Source organism: Abramis brama (assembly GCF_963993115.1).
Source record: "Abramis brama genome assembly, chromosome: 19".
NCBI lineage: Eukaryota > Metazoa > Chordata > Actinopteri > Cypriniformes > Leuciscidae > Abramis > Abramis brama.
In genome coordinates this window covers 34,008,606-34,026,431 of record NC_139981.1, presented here as the reverse complement: position 1 = coordinate 34,026,431, position 17,826 = coordinate 34,008,606, and the positions used below count along the sequence as shown (strand labels likewise).

Below are 17,826 nucleotides of genomic sequence, written 5' to 3'. Positions count from 1 at the left end.
AGGAGAAAAAATAAACCAATTTTCTTTGGTTAATATCTCTGTAATATTATAAACGTGATAATGACTGGCGTCTCCAGGCCGACAGATGGCGCTGGCGTGTGTTGAGCAGCAGCGATCAGCGTGTGTGTGTTCAGTTTCCACATGTATCGTTACAGTAGCGCGAAGCTAAAGATGGATCTGTAAACTTCTTAAATTGTCTTTAGTGTTTCTCCTCCTCCTCGTTTAAACTCTACATTAATGTAAATTCGTTCGTGGTTTCATGTGAGATAAAGCATGAGGAACCGCGGCGCTTATAATATAGACCCGAGACTCAAACACCGAGTCCATCAGGTAAACTTAATGCTTTATTATTATTATTATTATCATTCAAATAATATTTTACTGTACAATAACTAATTATAAAGTTATCTGAAAAAAAGCGAAGACAGCCAGGGGAAATTAAACATACAGTAACTAAATAAATGAAAATACGAAGGAAAGTATTTGTTCCGCACAGAGTCTGTAATGATTTTAATGTACTACTTATTGATTTTAAGTTAGTAACATAAAATAATTGGCTTGTCTATGTTTACCTAGCAAGTTTAAACATCAGATGGTTGTGAATGCCTGTATAACACATGATATTCCTCCTCTCTTGCTTCCTTCCCATATAAACATTGTATACTTTCAATATGTCTGTGTGTGTGTGTGTGTGTGTGTGTGTGTACATTATATATATATATTACATATATTACATATATGTACATACACACACACACATATATATAGCCTATATATACAGTGGTGGCCAAAATTATTAAACGGTAAGATGTTTTAATGTCTTAAAATAAGTCTCTTCTGCTCACCAAAGCTTAATTTATTTGATCCAAAATACAGCAAAAATAGTAATACTGTTAAATATTTTTACCATTTAAAATAACTGTTTTTTATTTGAATATATTTTAAAGTGTAATTTATTCCTGTGATCAAAGCTGAATTCTCAGCATCATTACTCCAGTCTTCAGTGTCACATGATCCTTCAGAAATCACTCTAATATGATGATTTGATGCTCAAGAAACATTTATGATTATTATCAATGATGAAAACAGTTGTGTACAATTTATTTTCAGGATTATTTGATGAATAGAAAGTTCAATATAACTTATCTGAAATAGAAAGCTTTTGCAACATTATAAATGTCTTTACTTTCACTGTTCATCAATTTAATGCATCCTTGCTGAATACAATTATGTTTCTTTCATTTCTTTCCACAAAAAAAAAAAACTCTTACTGACCCCAAACTTTTGAACAGTAGTGATAATGTTACAAAAGCTTTCCATTTCAGATAAATGCTGTTTTATTCATCAAATAATCCTGAAAAAAAAACATTGAACACAACTGCTTTCAACACTGATAATAATCATAAATGTTTCTTGAGCATCAAATCATCATATTAGAGTGATTTCTGAAGGATCATGTGACACTGAAGACTGGAGTAATGATTCTGAAAATTCAGCTTTGATCACAGGAATAAATTGCTTTTTAAAATATATTCAAATAGAAAACAGTTATTTTAAATGGTAAAAATATTTCACAATATGACTGTTTTACTCTATTTTGGATCATACAAATAAAGCCTTGGTGAGCAGAAGAGACTTCTTTTAAACATTAAAAATTACCGTTCTAAAAATTTTGGCCACCACTGTGTATGTGTGTATATATATATATACATATATGGTGTGTGTGTGTATGATATATTTTCAATGGTCTCTCCTGTTTCAGTTCCTGAAGACTCACGATGATCAGTATGTGGATATTTCAGCCATGGCCTCTGAGCTCCAGCAACAGTTCAGGTGAGTTTCCTCCTGCGGTGAGTCTGAGATGTGCTGGTGTTCAGCGGTGAGTCTGAGATGCGCTGGTGTTCAGCGGTGAGTGAGTCTGAGATGTGCTGGTGTTCAGCGGTGAGTGAGTCTGAGATGTGCTGGTGTTCAGCGGTGAGTGAGTCTGAGATGTGCTGGTGTTCAGCGGTGAGTGAGTCTGAGATGCGCTGGTGTTCAGCGGTGAGTGAGTCTGAGATGCGCTGGTGTTCAGCGGTGAGTGAGTCTGAGATGCGCTGGTGTTCAGCGGTGAGTGAGTCTGAGATGCGCTGGTGTTCAGCGGTGAGTGAGTCTGAGATGCGCTGGTGTTCAGCGGTGAGTGAGTCTGAGATGTGCTGGTGTTCTGCGGTGAGTGAGTCTGAGATGTGCTGGTGTTCTGCGGTGAGTGAGTCTGAGATGTGCTGGTGTTCAGCGGTGAGTGAGTCTGAGATGTGCTGGTGTTCAGCGGTGAGTGAGTCTGAGATGCGCTGGTGTTCAGCGGTGAGTGAGTCTGAGATGTGCTGGTGTTCTGCGGTGAGTGAGTCTGAGATGTGCTGGTGTTCTGCGGTGAGTGAGTCTGAGATGAGCTGGTGTTCAGCGGTGAGTGAGTCTGAGATGTGCTGGTGTTCAGCGGTGAGTGAGTCTGAGATGTGCTGGTGTTCTGCAGTGAGTGAGTCTGAGATGTGCTGGTGTTCAGCGGTGAGTGAGTCTGAGATGTGCTGGTGTTCAGCGGTGAGTGAGTCTGAGATGCGCTGGTGTTCACCGGTGAGTGAGTCTGAGATGTGCTGGTGTTCTGCAGTGAGTGAGTCTGAGATGTGCTGGTGTTCTGCAGTGAGTGAGTCTGAGATGTGCTGGTGTTCTGCAGTGAGTGAGTCTGAGATGTGCTGGTGTTCAGCGGTGAGTGAGTCTGAGATGTGCTGGTGTTCAGCGGTGAGTGAGTCTGAGATGCGCTGGTGTTCACCGGTGAGTCTGAGATGCGCTGGTGTTCAGCGGTGAGTGAGTCTGAGATGTGCTGGTGTTCAGCGGTGAGTGAGTCTGAGATGCGCTGGTGTTCAGCGGTGAGTGAGTCTGAGATGCGCTGGTGTTCAGCGGTGAGTGAGTCTGAGATGTGCTGGTGTTCAGCGGTGAGTGAGTCTGAGATGTGCTGGTGTTCAGCGGTGAGTGAGTCTGAGATGCGCTGGTGTTCACCGGTGAGTCTGAGATGTGCTGGTGTTCAGCGGTGAGTGAGTCTGAGATGTGCTGGTGTTCAGCGGTGAGTGAGTCTGAGATGCGCTGGTGTTCACCGGTGAGTCTGAGATGCGCTGGTGTTCAGCGGTGAGTGAGTCTGAGATGTGCTGGTGTTCAGCGGTGAGTGAGTCTGAGATGTGCTGGTGTTCAGCGGTGAGTGAGTCTGAGATGAGCTGGTGTTCAGCGGTGAGTGAGTCTGAGATGCGCTGGTGTTCTGCAGTGAGTCTGAGATGTGCTGGTGTTCAGCGGTGAGTGAGTCTGAGATGTGCTGGTGTTCTGCAGTGAGTGAGTCTGAGATGTGCTGGTGTTCAGCGGTGAGTGAGTCTGAGATGTGCTGGTGTTCAGCGGTGAGTGAGTCTGAGATGCGCTGGTGTTCACCGGTGAGTCTGAGATGCGCTGGTGTTCAGCGGTGAGTGAGTCTGAGATGTGCTGGTGTTCAGCGGTGAGTGAGTCTGAGATGTGCTGGTGTTCAGCGGTGAGTGAGTCTGAGATGTGCTGGTGTTCAGCGGTGAGTGAGTCTGAGATGAGCTGGTGTTCAGCGGTGAGTGAGTCTGAGATGCGCTGGTGTTCTGCAGTGAGTGAGTCTGAGATGTGCTGGTGTTCTGCGGTGGGTCTGAGATGCGCTGGTGTTCTGCAGTGAGTGAGTCTGAGATGTGCTGGTGTTCTGCGGTGAGTGAGTCTGAGATGCGCTGGTGTTCAGCGGTGAGTGAGTCTGAGATGTGCTGGTGTTCAGCGGTGAGTGAGTCTGAGATGTGCTGGTGTTCTGCAGTGAGTGAGTCTGAGATGTGCTGGTGTTCAGCGGTGAGTGAGTCTGAGATGTGCTGGTGTTCTGCGGTGAGTGAGTCTGAGATGTGCTGGTGTTCTGCGGTGAGTGAGTCTGAGATGTGCTGGTGTTCAGCGGTGAGTGAGTCTGAGATGCGCTGGTGTTCTGCAGTGAGTGAGTCTGAGATGTGCTGGTGTTCAGCGGTGAGTGAGTCTGAGATGTGCTGGTGTTCAGCGGTGAGTGAGTCTGAGATGTGCTGGTGATCAGCGGTGAGTCTGAGATGTGCTGGTGATCAGCGGTGAGTCTGAGATGCGCTGGTGTTCTGCAGTGAGTGAGTCTGAGATGCGCTGGTGTTCTGCAGTGAGTGAGTCTGAGATGTGCTGGTGTTCTGCAGTGAGTGAGTCTGAGATGTGCTGGTGTTCAGCGGTGAGTGAGTCTGAGATGTGCTGGTGTTCAGCGGTGAGTGAGTCTGAGATGCGCTGGTGTTCTGCGGTGAGTGAGTCTGAGATGTGCTGGTGTTCTGCAGTGAGTGAGTCTGAGATGTGCTGGTGTTCAGCGGTGAGTGAGTCTGAGATGTGCTGGTGTTCAGCGGTGAGTGAGTCTGAGATGTGCTGGTGTTCAGCGGTGAGTGAGTCTGAGATGCGCTGGTGTTCTGCAGTGAGTGAGTCTGAGATGTGCTGGTGTTCAGCGGTGAGTGAGTCTGAGATGTGCTGGTGTTCAGCGGTGAGTGAGTCTGAGATGTGCTGGTGATCAGCGGTGAGTCTGAGATGTGCTGGTGTTCTGCAGTGAGTGAGTCTGAGATGTGCTGGTGTTCTGCAGTGAGTGAGTCTGAGTGAGTCTGAGATGTGCTGGTGTTCAGCGGTGAGTGAGTCTGAGATGTGCTGGTGTTCTGCAGTGAGTGAGTCTGAGATGTGCTGGTGTTCTGCAGTGAGTGAGTCTGAGATGTGCTGGTGTTCAGCGGTGAGTGAGTCTGAGATGTGCTGGTGTTCAGCGGTGAGTGAGTCTGAGATGTGCTGGTGTTCAGCGGTGAGTGAGTCTGAGATGTGCTGGTGTTCTGCGGTGAGTGAGTCTGAGATGTGCTGGTGTTCAGCGGTGAGTGAGTCTGAGATGTGCTGGTGTTCTGCGGTGAGTGAGTCTGAGATGTGCTGGTGTTCAGCGGTGAGTGAGTCTGAGATGTGCTGGTGTTCAGCGGTGAGTGAGTCTGAGATGTGCTGGTGTTCTGCGGTGAGTGAGTCTGAGATGTGCTGGTGTTCTGCGGTGAGTGAGTCTGAGATGCGCTGGTGTTCAGCGGTGAGTGAGTCTGAGATGCGCTGGTGTTCAGCGGTGAGTGAGTCTGAGATGCGCTGGTGTTCAGCGGTGAGTGAGTCTGAGATGCGCTGGTGTTCAGCGGTGAGTGAGTCTGAGATGCGCTGGTGTTCAGCGGTGAGTGAGTCTGAGATGTGCTGGTGTTCAGCGGTGAGTGAGTCTGAGATGTGCTGGTGATCAGCGGTGAGTCTGAGATGTGCTGGTGTTCTGCAGTGAGTGAGTCTGAGATGCGCTGGTGTTCTGCGGTGAGTGAGTCTGAGATGCGCTGGTGTTCAGCGGTGAGTGAGTCTGAGATGTGCTGGTGATCAGCGGTGAGTCTGAGATGTGCTGGTGTTCTGCAGTGAGTGAGTCTGAGATGTGCTGGTGTTCTGCGGTGAGTGAGTCTGAGATGCGCTGGTGTTCAGCGGTGAGTGAGTCTGAGATGTGCTGGTGTTCTGCGGTGAGTGAGTCTGAGATGTGCTGGTGTTCAGCGGTGAGTGAGTCTGAGATGTGCTGGTGTTCAGCGGTGAGTGAGTCTGAGATGTGCTGGTGTTCAGCGGTGAGTCTGAGATGTGCTGGTGTTCTGCAGTGAGTGAGTCTGAGATGTGCTGGTGTTCAGCAGTGAGTGAGTCTGAGATGTGCTGGTGTTCAGCGGTGAGTGAGTCTGAGATGTGCTGGTGTTCAGCGGTGAGTCTGAGATGTGCTGGTGTTCTGCAGTGAGTGAGTCTGAGATGTGCTGGTGTTCAGCGGTGAGTGAGTCTGAGATGCGCTGGTGTTCAGCGGTGAGTGAGTCTGAGATGCGCTGGTGTTCAGCGGTGAGTGAGTCTGAGATGCGCTGGTGTTCTGCGGTGAGTGAGTCTGAGATGTGCTGGTGTTCAGCGGTGAGTGAGTCTGAGATGTGCTGGTGTTCTGCGGTGAGTGAGTCTGAGATGTGCTGGTGTTCAGCGGTGAGTGAGTCTGAGATGTGCTGGTGTTCAGCGGTGAGTGAGTCTGAGATGCGCTGGTGTTCTGCGGTGAGTGAGTCTGAGATGCGCTGGTGTTCAGCGGTGAGTGAGTCTGAGATGCGCTGGTGTTCAGCGGTGAGTCTGAGATGTGCTGGTGTTCTGCAGTGAGTGAGTCTGAGATGCGCTGGTGTTCAGCGGTGAGTCTGAGATGTGCTGGTGTTCAGCGGTGAGTCTGAGATGTGCTGGTGTTCTGCAGTGAGTGAGTCTGAGATGTGCTGGTGTTCAGCGGTGAGTGAGTCTGAGATGCGCTGGTGTTCAGCGGTGAGTCTGAGATGTGCTGGTGTTCAGCGGTGAGTGAGTCTGAGATGTGCTGGTGTTCAGCGGTGAGTGAGTCTGAGATGTGCTGGTGTTCTGCAGTGAGTGAGTCTGAGATGTGCTGGTGTTCTGCAGTGAGTGAGTCTGAGATGCGCTGGTGTTCAGCGGTGAGTCTGAGATGCGCTGGTGTTCAGCGGTGAGTCTGAGATGTGCTGGTGTTCAGCGGTGAGTGAGTCTGAGATGCGCTGGTGTTCTGCAGTGAGTGAGTCTGAGATGCGCTGGTGTTCAGCGGTGAGTCTGAGATGCGCTGGTGTTCAGCGGTGAGTCTGAGATGTGCTGGTGTTCAGCGGTGAGTCTGAGATGAGCTGGTGTTCAGCGGTGAGTGAGTCTGAGATGCGCTGGTGTTCAGCGGTGAGTGAGTCTGAGATGCGCTGGTGTTCAGCGGTGAGTCTGAGATGTGCTGGTGTTCAGCGGTGAGTCTGAGATGAGCTGGTGTTCAGCGGTGAGTGAGTCTGAGATGCGCTGGTGTTCAGCGGTGAGTGAGTCTGAGATGCGCTGGTGTTCAGCGGTGAGTGAGTCTGAGATGCGCTGGTGTTCAGCGGTGAGTCTGAGATGCGCTGGTGTTCTGCGGTGAGTCTGAGATGCGCTGGTGTTCAGCGGTGAGTCTGAGATGCGCTGGTGTTCAGCGGTGAGTCTGAGATGCGCTGGTGTTCAGCGGTGAGTCTGAGATGCGCTGGTGTTCAGCGGTGAGTCTGAGATGCGCTGGTGTTCAGCGGTGAGTCTGAGATGTGCTGGTGTTCAGCGGTGAGTGAGTCTGAGATGCGCTGGTGTTCAGCGGTGAGTGAGTCTGAGATGCGCTGGTGTTCAGCGGTGAGTCTGAGATGCGCTGGTGTTCTGCAGTGAGTCTGAGATGCGCTGGTGTTCAGCGGTGAGTCTGAGATGTGCTGGTGTTCAGCGGTGAGTCTGAGATGTGATGGTGTTCAGCGGTGAGTCTGAGATGCGCTGGTGTTCAGCGGTGAGTCTGAGATGTGCTGGTGTTCAGCGGTGAGTGAGTCTGAGATGTGCTGGTGTTCAGCGGTGAGTGAGTCTGAGATGTGCTGGTGTTCAGCGGTGAGTCTGAGATGCGCTGGTGTTCAGCGGTGATTGAGTCTGAGATGTGCTGGTGTTCAGCGGTGAGTGAGTCTGAGATGTGCTGGTGTTCAGCGGTGAGTGAGTCTGAGATGTGCTGGTGTTCAGCGGTGAGTCTGAGATGCGCTGGTGTTCAGCGGTGAGTCTGAGATGCGCTGGTGTTCTGCAGTGAGTGAGTCTGAGATGCGCTGGTGTTCTGCAGTGAGTCTGAGATGCGCTGGTGTTCAGCGGTGAGTCTGAGATGTGCTGGTGTTCAGCGGTGAGTGAGTCTGAGATGTGCTGGTGTTCAGCGGTGAGTGAGTCTGAGATGTGCTGGTGTTCAGCGGTGAGTGAGTCTGAGATGTGCTGGTGTTCTGCAGTGAGTCTGAGATGTGCTGGTGTTCAGCGGTGAGTGAGTCTGAGATGTGCTGGTGTTCTGCAGTGAGTCTGAGATGCGCTGGTGTTCAGCGGTGAGTGAGTCTGAGATGCGCTGGTGTTCTGCAGTGAGTCTGAGATGCGCTGGTGTTCAGCGGTGAGTGAGTCTGAGATGTGCTGGTGTTCTGCAGTGAGTCTGAGATGCGCTGGTGTTCAGCGGTGAGTGAGTCTGAGATGCGCTGGTGTTCTGCAGTGAGTCTGAGATGCGCTGGTGTTCAGCGGTGAGTGAGTCTGAGATGCGCTGGTGTTCTGCAGTGAGTCTGAGATGCGCTGGTGTTCAGCGGTGAGTGAGTCTGAGATGTGCTGGTGTTCAGCGGTGAGTGAGTCTGAGATGTGCTGGTGTTCTGCAGTGAGTCTGAGATGCGCTGGTGTTCAGCGGTGAGTCTGAGATGTGCTGGTGTTCAGCGGTGAGTCTGAGATGTGCTGGTGTTCAGCGGTGAGTCTGAGATGTGCTGGTGTTCAGCGGTGAGTCTGAGATGTGCTGGTGTTCAGCGGTGAGTCTGAGATGTGCTGGTGTTCAGCGGTGAGTGAGTCTGAGATGTGCTGGTGTTCAGCGGTGAGTCTGAGATGTGCTGGTGTTCAGCGGTGAGTGAGTCTGAGATGTGCTGGTGTTCAGCGGTGAGTCTGAGATGTGCTGGTGTTCAGCGGTGAGTGAGTCTGAGATGCGCTGGTGTTCTGCGGTGAGTGAGTCTGAGATGTGCTGGTGTTCAGCGGTGAGTCTGAGATGCGCTGGTGTTCTGCGGTGAGTGAGTCTGAGATGTGCTGGTGTTCAGCGGTGAGTCTGAGATGTGCTGGTGTTCAGCGGTGAGTCTGAGATGTGCTGGTGTTCAGCGGTGAGTCTGAGATGTGCTGGTGTTCAGCGGTGAGTCTGAGATGTGCTGGTGTTCAGCGGTGAGTGAGTCTGAGATGTGCTGGTGTTCAGCGGTGAGTCTGAGATGTGCTGGTGTTCAGCGGTGAGTGAGTCTGAGATGTGCTGGTGTTCTGCAGTGAGTCTGAGATGCGCTGGTGTTCAGCGGTGAGTCTGAGATGTGCTGGTGTTCAGCGGTGAGTGAGTCTGAGATGTGCTGGTGTTCAGCGGTGAGTGAGTCTGAGATGTGCTGGTGTTCAGCGGTGAGTCTGAGATGCGCTGGTGTTCAGCGGTGATTGAGTCTGAGATGTGCTGGTGTTCAGCGGTGAGTGAGTCTGAGATGTGCTGGTGTTCAGCGGTGAGTGAGTCTGAGATGTGCTGGTGTTCAGCGGTGAGTCTGAGATGCGCTGGTGTTCAGCGGTGAGTCTGAGATGCGCTGGTGTTCTGCAGTGAGTGAGTCTGAGATGCGCTGGTGTTCTGCAGTGAGTCTGAGATGCGCTGGTGTTCAGCGGTGAGTCTGAGATGTGCTGGTGTTCAGCGGTGAGTGAGTCTGAGATGTGCTGGTGTTCAGCGGTGAGTGAGTCTGAGATGTGCTGGTGTTCAGCGGTGAGTGAGTCTGAGATGTGCTGGTGTTCTGCAGTGAGTCTGAGATGTGCTGGTGTTCAGCGGTGAGTGAGTCTGAGATGTGCTGGTGTTCTGCAGTGAGTCTGAGATGCGCTGGTGTTCAGCGGTGAGTCTGAGATGCGCTGGTGTTCAGCGGTGAGTGAGTCTGAGATGCGCTGGTGTTCTGCAGTGAGTCTGAGATGCGCTGGTGTTCAGCGGTGAGTGAATCTGAGATGTGCTGGTGTTCAGCGGTGAGTGAGTCTGAGATGTGCTGGTGTTCTGCAGTGAGTCTGAGATGCGCTGGTGTTCAGCGGTGAGTCTGAGATGTGCTGGTGTTCAGCGGTGAGTCTGAGATGTGCTGGTGTTCAGCGGTGAGTGAGTCTGAGATGTGCTGGTGTTCTGCAGTGAGTCTGAGATGTGCTGGTGTTCAGCGGTGAGTGAGTCTGAGATGCGCTGGTGTTCTGCGGTGAGTGAGTCTGAGATGTGCTGGTGTTCAGCGGTGAGTCTGAGATGTGCTGGTGTTCAGCGGTGAGTGAGTCTGAGATGTGCTGGTGTTCAGCGGTGAGTCTGAGATGTGCTGGTGTTCAGCGGTGAGTGAGTCTGAGATGTGCTGGTGTTCAGCGGTGAGTCTGAGATGTGCTGGTGTTCAGCGGTGAGTGAGTCTGAGATGCGCTGGTGTTCTGCGCTGAGTGAGTCTGAGATGTGCTGGTGTTCAGCGGTGAGTGAGTCTGAGATGTGCTGGTGTTCTGCAGTGAGTCTGAGATGCGCTGGTGTTCAGCGGTGAGTCTGAGATGTGCTGGTGTTCAGCGGTGAGTGAGTCTGAGATGTGCTGGTGTTCTGCGGTGAGTCTGAGATGTGCTGGTGTTCTGCGGTGAGTCTGAGATGTGCTGGTGTTCAGCGGTGAGTCTGAGATGCGCTGGTGTTCAGCGGTGAGTCTGAGATGCGCTGGTGTTCTGCGGTGAGTGAGTCTGAGATGTGTTGGTGTTCTGCAGTGAGTCTGAGATGCGCTGGTGTTCTGCAGTGAGTCTGAGATGCGCTGGTGTTCTGCGGTGAGTGAGTCTGAGATGTGCTGGTGTTCTGCGGTGAGTCTGAGATGTGCTGGTGTTCTGCGGTGAGTCTGAGATGTGCTGGTGTTCTGCGGTGAGTCTGAGATGCGCTGGTGTTCAGCGGTGAGTCTGAGATGTGCTGGTGTTCAGCGGTGAGTGAGTCTGAGATGTGCTGGTGTTCAGCGGTGAGTGAGTCTGAGATGTGCTGGTGTTCAGCGGTGAGTCTGAGATGCGCTGGTGTTCAGCGGTGATTGAGTCTGAGATGTGCTGGTGTTCAGCGGTGAGTGAGTCTGAGATGTGCTGGTGTTCAGCGGTGAGTGAGTCTGAGATGTGCTGGTGTTCAGCGGTGAGTCTGAGATGCGCTGGTGTTCAGCGGTGAGTCTGAGATGCGCTGGTGTTCTGCAGTGAGTGAGTCTGAGATGCGCTGGTGTTCTGCAGTGAGTCTGAGATGCGCTGGTGTTCAGCGGTGAGTCTGAGATGTGCTGGTGTTCAGCGGTGAGTGAGTCTGAGATGTGCTGGTGTTCAGCGGTGAGTGAGTCTGAGATGTGCTGGTGTTCAGCGGTGAGTGAGTCTGAGATGCGCTGGTGTTCTGCAGTGAGTCTGAGATGCGCTGGTGTTCAGCGGTGAGTGAGTCTGAGATGCGCTGGTGTTCTGCAGTGAGTCTGAGATGCGCTGGTGTTCAGCGGTGAGTGAGTCTGAGATGCGCTGGTGTTCTGCAGTGAGTCTGAGATGCGCTGGTGTTCAGCGGTGAGTGAGTCTGAGATGCGCTGGTGTTCTGCAGTGAGTCTGAGATGCGCTGGTGTTCAGCGGTGAGTGAGTCTGAGATGTGCTGGTGTTCAGCGGTGAGTGAGTCTGAGATGTGCTGGTGTTCTGCAGTGAGTCTGAGATGCGCTGGTGTTCAGCGGTGAGTCTGAGATGTGCTGGTGTTCAGCGGTGAGTCTGAGATGTGCTGGTGTTCAGCGGTGAGTCTGAGATGTGCTGGTGTTCAGCGGTGAGTCTGAGATGTGCTGGTGTTCAGCGGTGAGTCTGAGATGTGCTGGTGTTCAGCGGTGAGTGAGTCTGAGATGTGCTGGTGTTCAGCGGTGAGTCTGAGATGTGCTGGTGTTCAGCGGTGAGTGAGTCTGAGATGTGCTGGTGTTCAGCGGTGAGTCTGAGATGTGCTGGTGTTCAGCGGTGAGTGAGTCTGAGATGCGCTGGTGTTCTGCGGTGAGTGAGTCTGAGATGTGCTGGTGTTCAGCGGTGAGTGAGTCTGAGATGTGCTGGTGTTCAGCGGTGAGTCTGAGATGCGCTGGTGTTCAGCGGTGAGTCTGAGATGCGCTGGTGTTCTGCAGTGAGTCTGAGATGCGCTGGTGTTCAGCGGTGAGTCTGAGATGTGCTGGTGTTCAGCGGTGAGTGAGTCTGAGATGTGCTGGTGTTCAGCGGTGAGTGAGTCTGAGATGTGCTGGTGTTCAGCGGTGAGTGAGTCTGAGATGTGCTGGTGTTCTGCAGTGAGTCTGAGATGTGCTGGTGTTCAGCGGTGAGTGAGTCTGAGATGTGCTGGTGTTCTGCAGTGAGTCTGAGATGCGCTGGTGTTCAGCGGTGAGTCTGAGATGCGCTGGTGTTCAGCGGTGAGTGAGTCTGAGATGCGCTGGTGTTCTGCAGTGAGTCTGAGATGCGCTGGTGTTCAGCGGTGAGTGAATCTGAGATGTGCTGGTGTTCAGCGGTGAGTGAGTCTGAGATGTGCTGGTGTTCTGCAGTGAGTCTGAGATGCGCTGGTGTTCAGCGGTGAGTCTGAGATGTGCTGGTGTTCAGCGGTGAGTCTGAGATGTGCTGGTGTTCAGCGGTGAGTGAGTCTGAGATGTGCTGGTGTTCTGCAGTGAGTCTGAGATGTGCTGGTGTTCAGCGGTGAGTGAGTCTGAGATGCGCTGGTGTTCTGCGGTGAGTGAGTCTGAGATGTGCTGGTGTTCAGCGGTGAGTCTGAGATGTGCTGGTGTTCAGCGGTGAGTGAGTCTGAGATGTGCTGGTGTTCAGCGGTGAGTCTGAGATGTGCTGGTGTTCAGCGGTGAGTGAGTCTGAGATGTGCTGGTGTTCAGCGGTGAGTCTGAGATGTGCTGGTGTTCAGCGGTGAGTGAGTCTGAGATGCGCTGGTGTTCTGCGCTGAGTGAGTCTGAGATGTGCTGGTGTTCAGCGGTGAGTGAGTCTGAGATGTGCTGGTGTTCAGCGGTGAGTCTGAGATGCGCTGGTGTTCAGCGGTGAGTCTGAGATGCGCTGGTGTTCTGCAGTGAGTGAGTCTGAGATGCGCTGGTGTTCTGCAGTGAGTCTGAGATGCGCTGGTGTTCAGCGGTGAGTCTGAGATGTGCTGGTGTTCAGCGGTGAGTGAGTCTGAGATGTGCTGGTGTTCAGCGGTGAGTGAGTCTGAGATGTGCTGGTGTTCAGCGGTGAGTGAGTCTGAGATGTGCTGGTGTTCTGCAGTGAGTCTGAGATGTGCTGGTGTTCAGCGGTGAGTGAGTCTGAGATGTGCTGGTGTTCTGCAGTGAGTCTGAGATGCGCTGGTGTTCAGCGGTGAGTCTGAGATGCGCTGGTGTTCAGCGGTGAGTGAGTCTGAGATGCGCTGGTGTTCTGCAGTGAGTCTGAGATGCGCTGGTGTTCAGCGGTGAGTGAATCTGAGATGTGCTGGTGTTCAGCGGTGAGTGAGTCTGAGATGTGCTGGTGTTCTGCAGTGAGTCTGAGATGCGCTGGTGTTCAGCGGTGAGTCTGAGATGTGCTGGTGTTCAGCGGTGAGTCTGAGATGTGCTGGTGTTCAGCGGTGAGTGAGTCTGAGATGTGCTGGTGTTCTGCAGTGAGTCTGAGATGTGCTGGTGTTCAGCGGTGAGTGAGTCTGAGATGCGCTGGTGTTCTGCGGTGAGTGAGTCTGAGATGTGCTGGTGTTCAGCGGTGAGTCTGAGATGTGCTGGTGTTCAGCGGTGAGTGAGTCTGAGATGTGCTGGTGTTCAGCGGTGAGTCTGAGATGTGCTGGTGTTCAGCGGTGAGTGAGTCTGAGATGTGCTGGTGTTCAGCGGTGAGTGAGTCTGAGATGCGCTGGTGTTCTGCGCTGAGTGAGTCTGAGATGCGCTGGTGTTCAGCGGTGAGTGAGTCTGAGATGTGCTGGTGTTCTGCAGTGAGTCTGAGATGCGCTGGTGTTCAGCGGTGAGTGAGTCTGAGATGTGCTGGTGTTCTGCAGTGAGTCTGAGATGCGCTGGTGTTCAGCGGTGAGTGAGTCTGAGATGTGCTGGTGTTCTGCAGTGAGTCTGAGATGCGCTGGTGTTCAGCGGTGAGTGAGTCTGAGATGTGCTGGTGTTCTGCGGTGAGTCTGAGATGTGCTGGTGTTCTGCGGTGAGTCTGAGATGTGCTGGTGTTCAGCGGTGAGTCTGAGATGCGCTGGTGTTCAGCGGTGAGTCTGAGATGCGCTGGTGTTCTGCGGTGAGTGAGTCTGAGATGTGTTGGTGTTCTGCAGTGAGTCTGAGATGCGCTGGTGTTCTGCAGTGAGTCTGAGATGCGCTGGTGTTCTGCGGTGAGTGAGTCTGAGATGTGCTGGTGTTCTGCGGTGAGTCTGAGATGTGCTGGTGTTCTGCGGTGAGTCTGAGATGTGCTGGTGTTCTGCGGTGAGTCTGAGATGTGCTGGTGTTCAGCGGTGAGTGAGTCTGAGATGTGCTGGTGTTCAGCGGTGAGTCTGAGATGCGCTGGTGTTCTGCAGTGAGTCTGAGATGCGCTGGTGTTCTGCGGTGAGTGAGTCTGAGATGTGCTGGTGTTCTGCGGTGAGTCTGAGATGTGCTGGTGTTCTGCGGTGAGTCTGAGATGTGCTGGTGTTCAGCGGTGAGTGAGTCTGAGATGTGCTGGTGTTCAGCGGTGAGTCTGAGATGCGCTGGTGTTCAGCGGTGAGTCTGAGATGTGCTGGTGTTCTGCGGTGAGTCTGAGATGCGCTGGTGTTCTGCAGTGAGTGAGTCTGAGATGTGCTGGTGTTCAGCGGTGAGTGAGTCTGAGATGTGCTGGTGTTCAGCGGTGAGTGAGTCAGATGCGCTGGTGTTCTGCAGTGAGTCTGAGATGTGCTGGTGTTCAGCGGTGAGTGAGTCTGAGATGCGCTGGTGTTCAGCGGTGAGTCTGAGATGTGCTGGTGTTCAGCGGTGAGTCTGAGATGCGCTGGTGTTCTGCAGTGAGTGAGTCTGAGATGTGCTGGTGTTCAGCGGTGAGTGAGTCAGATGCGCTGGTGTTCAGCGGTGAGTGAGTCTGAGATGCGCTGGTGTTCAGCGGTGAGTGAGTCTGAGATGTGCTGGTGTTCAGCGGTGAGTGAGTCTGAGATGTGCTGGTGTTCTGCAGTGAGTGAGTCTGAGATGTGCTGGTGTTCAGCGGTGAGTCTGAGATGGGCTGGTGTTCAGCGGTGAGTCTGAGATGTGCTGGTGTTCTGCGGTGAGTCTGAGATGTGCTGGTGTTCAGCGGTGAGTCTGAGATGCGCTGGTGTTCAGCGGTGAGTGAGTCTGAGATGTGCTGGTGTTCAGCGGTGAGTGAGTCAGATGCGCTGGTGTTCTGCAGTGAGTCTGAGATGTGCTGGTGTTCAGCGGTGAGTGAGTCTGAGATGTGCTGGTGTTCAGCGGTGAGTGAGTCTGAGATGCGCTGGTGTTCTGCAGTGAGTGAGTCTGAGATGCGCTGGTGTTCTGCAGTGAGTGAGTCTGAGATGCGCTGGTGTTCAGCGGTGAGTGAGTCTGAGATGCGCTGGTGTTCTGCAGTGAGTGAGTCTGAGATGCGCTGGTGTTCAGCGGTGAGTGAGTCAGATGCGCTGGTGTTCTGCAGTGAGTCTGAGATGTGCTGGTGTTCAGCGGTGAGTCTGAGATGTGCTGGTGTTCAGCGGTGAGTCTGAGATGCGCTGGTGTTCTGCAGTGAGTGAGTCTGAGATGTGCTGGTGTTCAGCGGTGAGTGAGTCTGAGATGTGCTGGTGTTCAGCGGTGAGTGAGTCAGATGCGCTGGTGTTCTGCAGTGAGTCTGAGATGCGCTGGTGTTCAGCGGTGAGTCTGAGATGCGCTGGTGTTCAGCGGTGAGTCTGAGATGTGCTGGTGTTCAGCGGTGAGTGAGTCAGATGCGCTGGTGTTCTGCAGTGAGTCTGAGATGTGCTGGTGTTCAGCGGTGAGTGAGTCTGAGATGCGCTGGTGTTCAGCGGTGAGTGAGTCAGATGCGCTGGTGTTCTGCAGTGAGTCTGAGATGTGCTGGTGTTCAGCGGTGAGTGAGTCTGAGATGCGCTGGTGTTCTGCAGTGAGTCTGAGATGCGCTGGTGTTCTGCGGTGAGTGAGTCTGAGATGCGCTGGTGTTCAGCGGTGAGTGAGTCTGAGATGCGCTGGTGTTCTGCAGTGAGTCTGAGATGCGCTGGTGTTCTGCGGTGAGTGAGTCTGAGATGCGCTGGTGTTCAGCGGTGAGTGAGTCTGAGATGTGCTGGTGTTCAGCGGTGAGTCTGAGATGCGCTGGTGTTCTGCGGTGAGTCTGAGATGCGCTTGTGTTCAGCGGTGAGTCTGAGATGTGCTGGTGTTCTGCAGTGAGTGAGTCTGAGATGCGCTGGTGTTCTGCAGTGAGTGAGTCTGAGATGCGCTGGTGTTCAGCGGTGAGTGAGTCTGAGATGTGCTGGTGTTCAGCGGTGAGTCTGAGATGCGCTGGTGTTCTGCAGTGAGTGAGTCTGAGATGCGCTGGTGTTCTGCAGTGAGTGAGTCTGAGATGCGCTGGTGTTCAGCGGTGAGTGAGTCTGAGATGTGCTGGTGTTCTGCAGTGAGTGAGTCTGAGATGCGCTGGTGTTCAGCGGTGAGTGAGTCTGAGATGTGCTGGTGTTCTGCAGTGAGTGAGTCTGAGATGCGCTGGTGTTCAGCGGTGAGTGAGTCTGAGATGTGCTGGTGTTCAGCGGTGAGTCTGAGATGCGCTGGTGTTCAGCGGTGAGTCTGAGATGTGCTGGTGTTCTGCAGTGAGTGAGTCTGAGATGCGCTGGTGTTCAGCGGTGAGTGAGTCTGAGATGTGCTGGTGTTCAGCGGTGAGTCTGAGATGCGCTGGTGTTCTGCAGTGAGTGAGTCTGAGATGTGCTGGTGTTCAGCGGTGAGTGAGTCTGAGATGTGCTGGTGTTCAGCGGTGAGTCTGAGATGCGCTGGTGTTCAGCGGTGAGTGAGTCTGAGATGTGCTGGTGTTCAGCGGTGAGTGAGTCTGAGATGTGCTGGTGTTCAGCGGTGAGTGAGTCTGAGATGTGCTGGTGTTCAGCGGTGAGTCTGAGATGCGCTGGTGTTCAGCGGTGAGTGAGTCTGAGATGTGCTGGTGTTCTGCGGTGAGTGAGTCTGAGATGTTCTGGTGTTCTGCAGTGAGTGAGTCTGAGATGTGCTGGTGTTCTGTGGTGAGTCTGAGATGTGCTGGTGTTCTGCGGTGAGTGAGTCTGAGATGCGCTGGTGTTCAGCGGTGAGTCTGAGATGTGCTTGTGTTTCACAGGACTGAGTACGGCCGCAGGAACAGGACCGCCTTCAGGATCCAAGTGGAAAAAGGTCCAAATTACTTCAAATTGTTGTATTATTATGTGAAAGCTGTATTAGAGCAGGGGTTTCCAATAAAAAGTAAAAAAATGAAATATGAAAGATGAAAAATTAAAATAAATGAAGAAATTGAGTAAGTTAATAGTCTATTACATAGATTAAATTAGATTAAAATAAATGAATAAAAATGTCATTAAAATAAAAAAATTTGTTAGCAATTAAATCGATTAAATTAAAATAAATGAATAAAAATCAGACTAAAATAAATATAAAAGAAAAAAGTTGGTTATTTTTTAATTTTGATTAAATTGAATAAATTATATTAAAAAAATGAATTATATAAATAAATAAATGTTTTTATTAAAATTAAATATAAAAATAGAAGTAAATTAGAATAAAATAAATAAATAAAATGTGATTAAAATAAAATCTTAGTTATCTATTAAATCGAACACTTCGTGGCCTATGCGCACTAGCTTGCTTAATTTACGTTGCTACTCGCATTTACGCGTTACGTTAAGTGTTTCCCGCATGAGGTACTTTGTGTTGTACGTTGCCGTGACGTTCACGCGCACACCAAACTACTACGATGGAGCCTGAATGTTTGTTGTTGGACACAACAAAGGTTTCCCCACATTAAGTCCTTGAATTTGAGGGTATTGGACCTGGAAAGTCCTTGAAAGGTCCTTGAATTTGAAGTTAACCAAGGAGTGGGAACCATGATTGTTTATTTTTACATAGTTTAAAACTATCAGATGTGTTGGACCTCCTAGACGTACGTTAGCCGCGTAATCTGCTATGTGTTATTTAACAGTTTAGATAATTGTTTAATGCTGATTAAACAGCAGAAACACTCGCCGGGTTTAAACCCCAGTTGCGCGGGCGGGGCATGTTGTCACACTGCGTTACATTGAGC

The 17,826-nt window shown here is 51.5% G+C and overlaps 1 protein-coding gene across 2 annotated transcripts in view; it reads left to right on the top strand.

Annotated features, from left to right (window-relative positions):
* The first annotated feature begins 98 nt into the window (after positions 1-98).
* The window catches only part of nvl (nuclear VCP like), a 42,402-nt gene continuing 24,674 nt past the window's right edge, over positions 99-17,826 (top strand). The window contains exons 1-3 of one of the 2 annotated variants that reach the window (XM_084093295.1): positions 99-330; positions 1,763-1,833; positions 16,870-16,922. In XM_084093295.1, coding sequence (XP_083949421.1) covers positions 274-330; positions 1,763-1,833; positions 16,870-16,922 — 181 coding nt within the window. In that variant the 5' untranslated portion in view covers positions 99-273. The remainder of the gene's footprint in view (positions 331-1,762; positions 1,834-16,869; positions 16,923-17,826) is intronic. The other variant, XM_084093296.1, reaches the window with a different exon arrangement.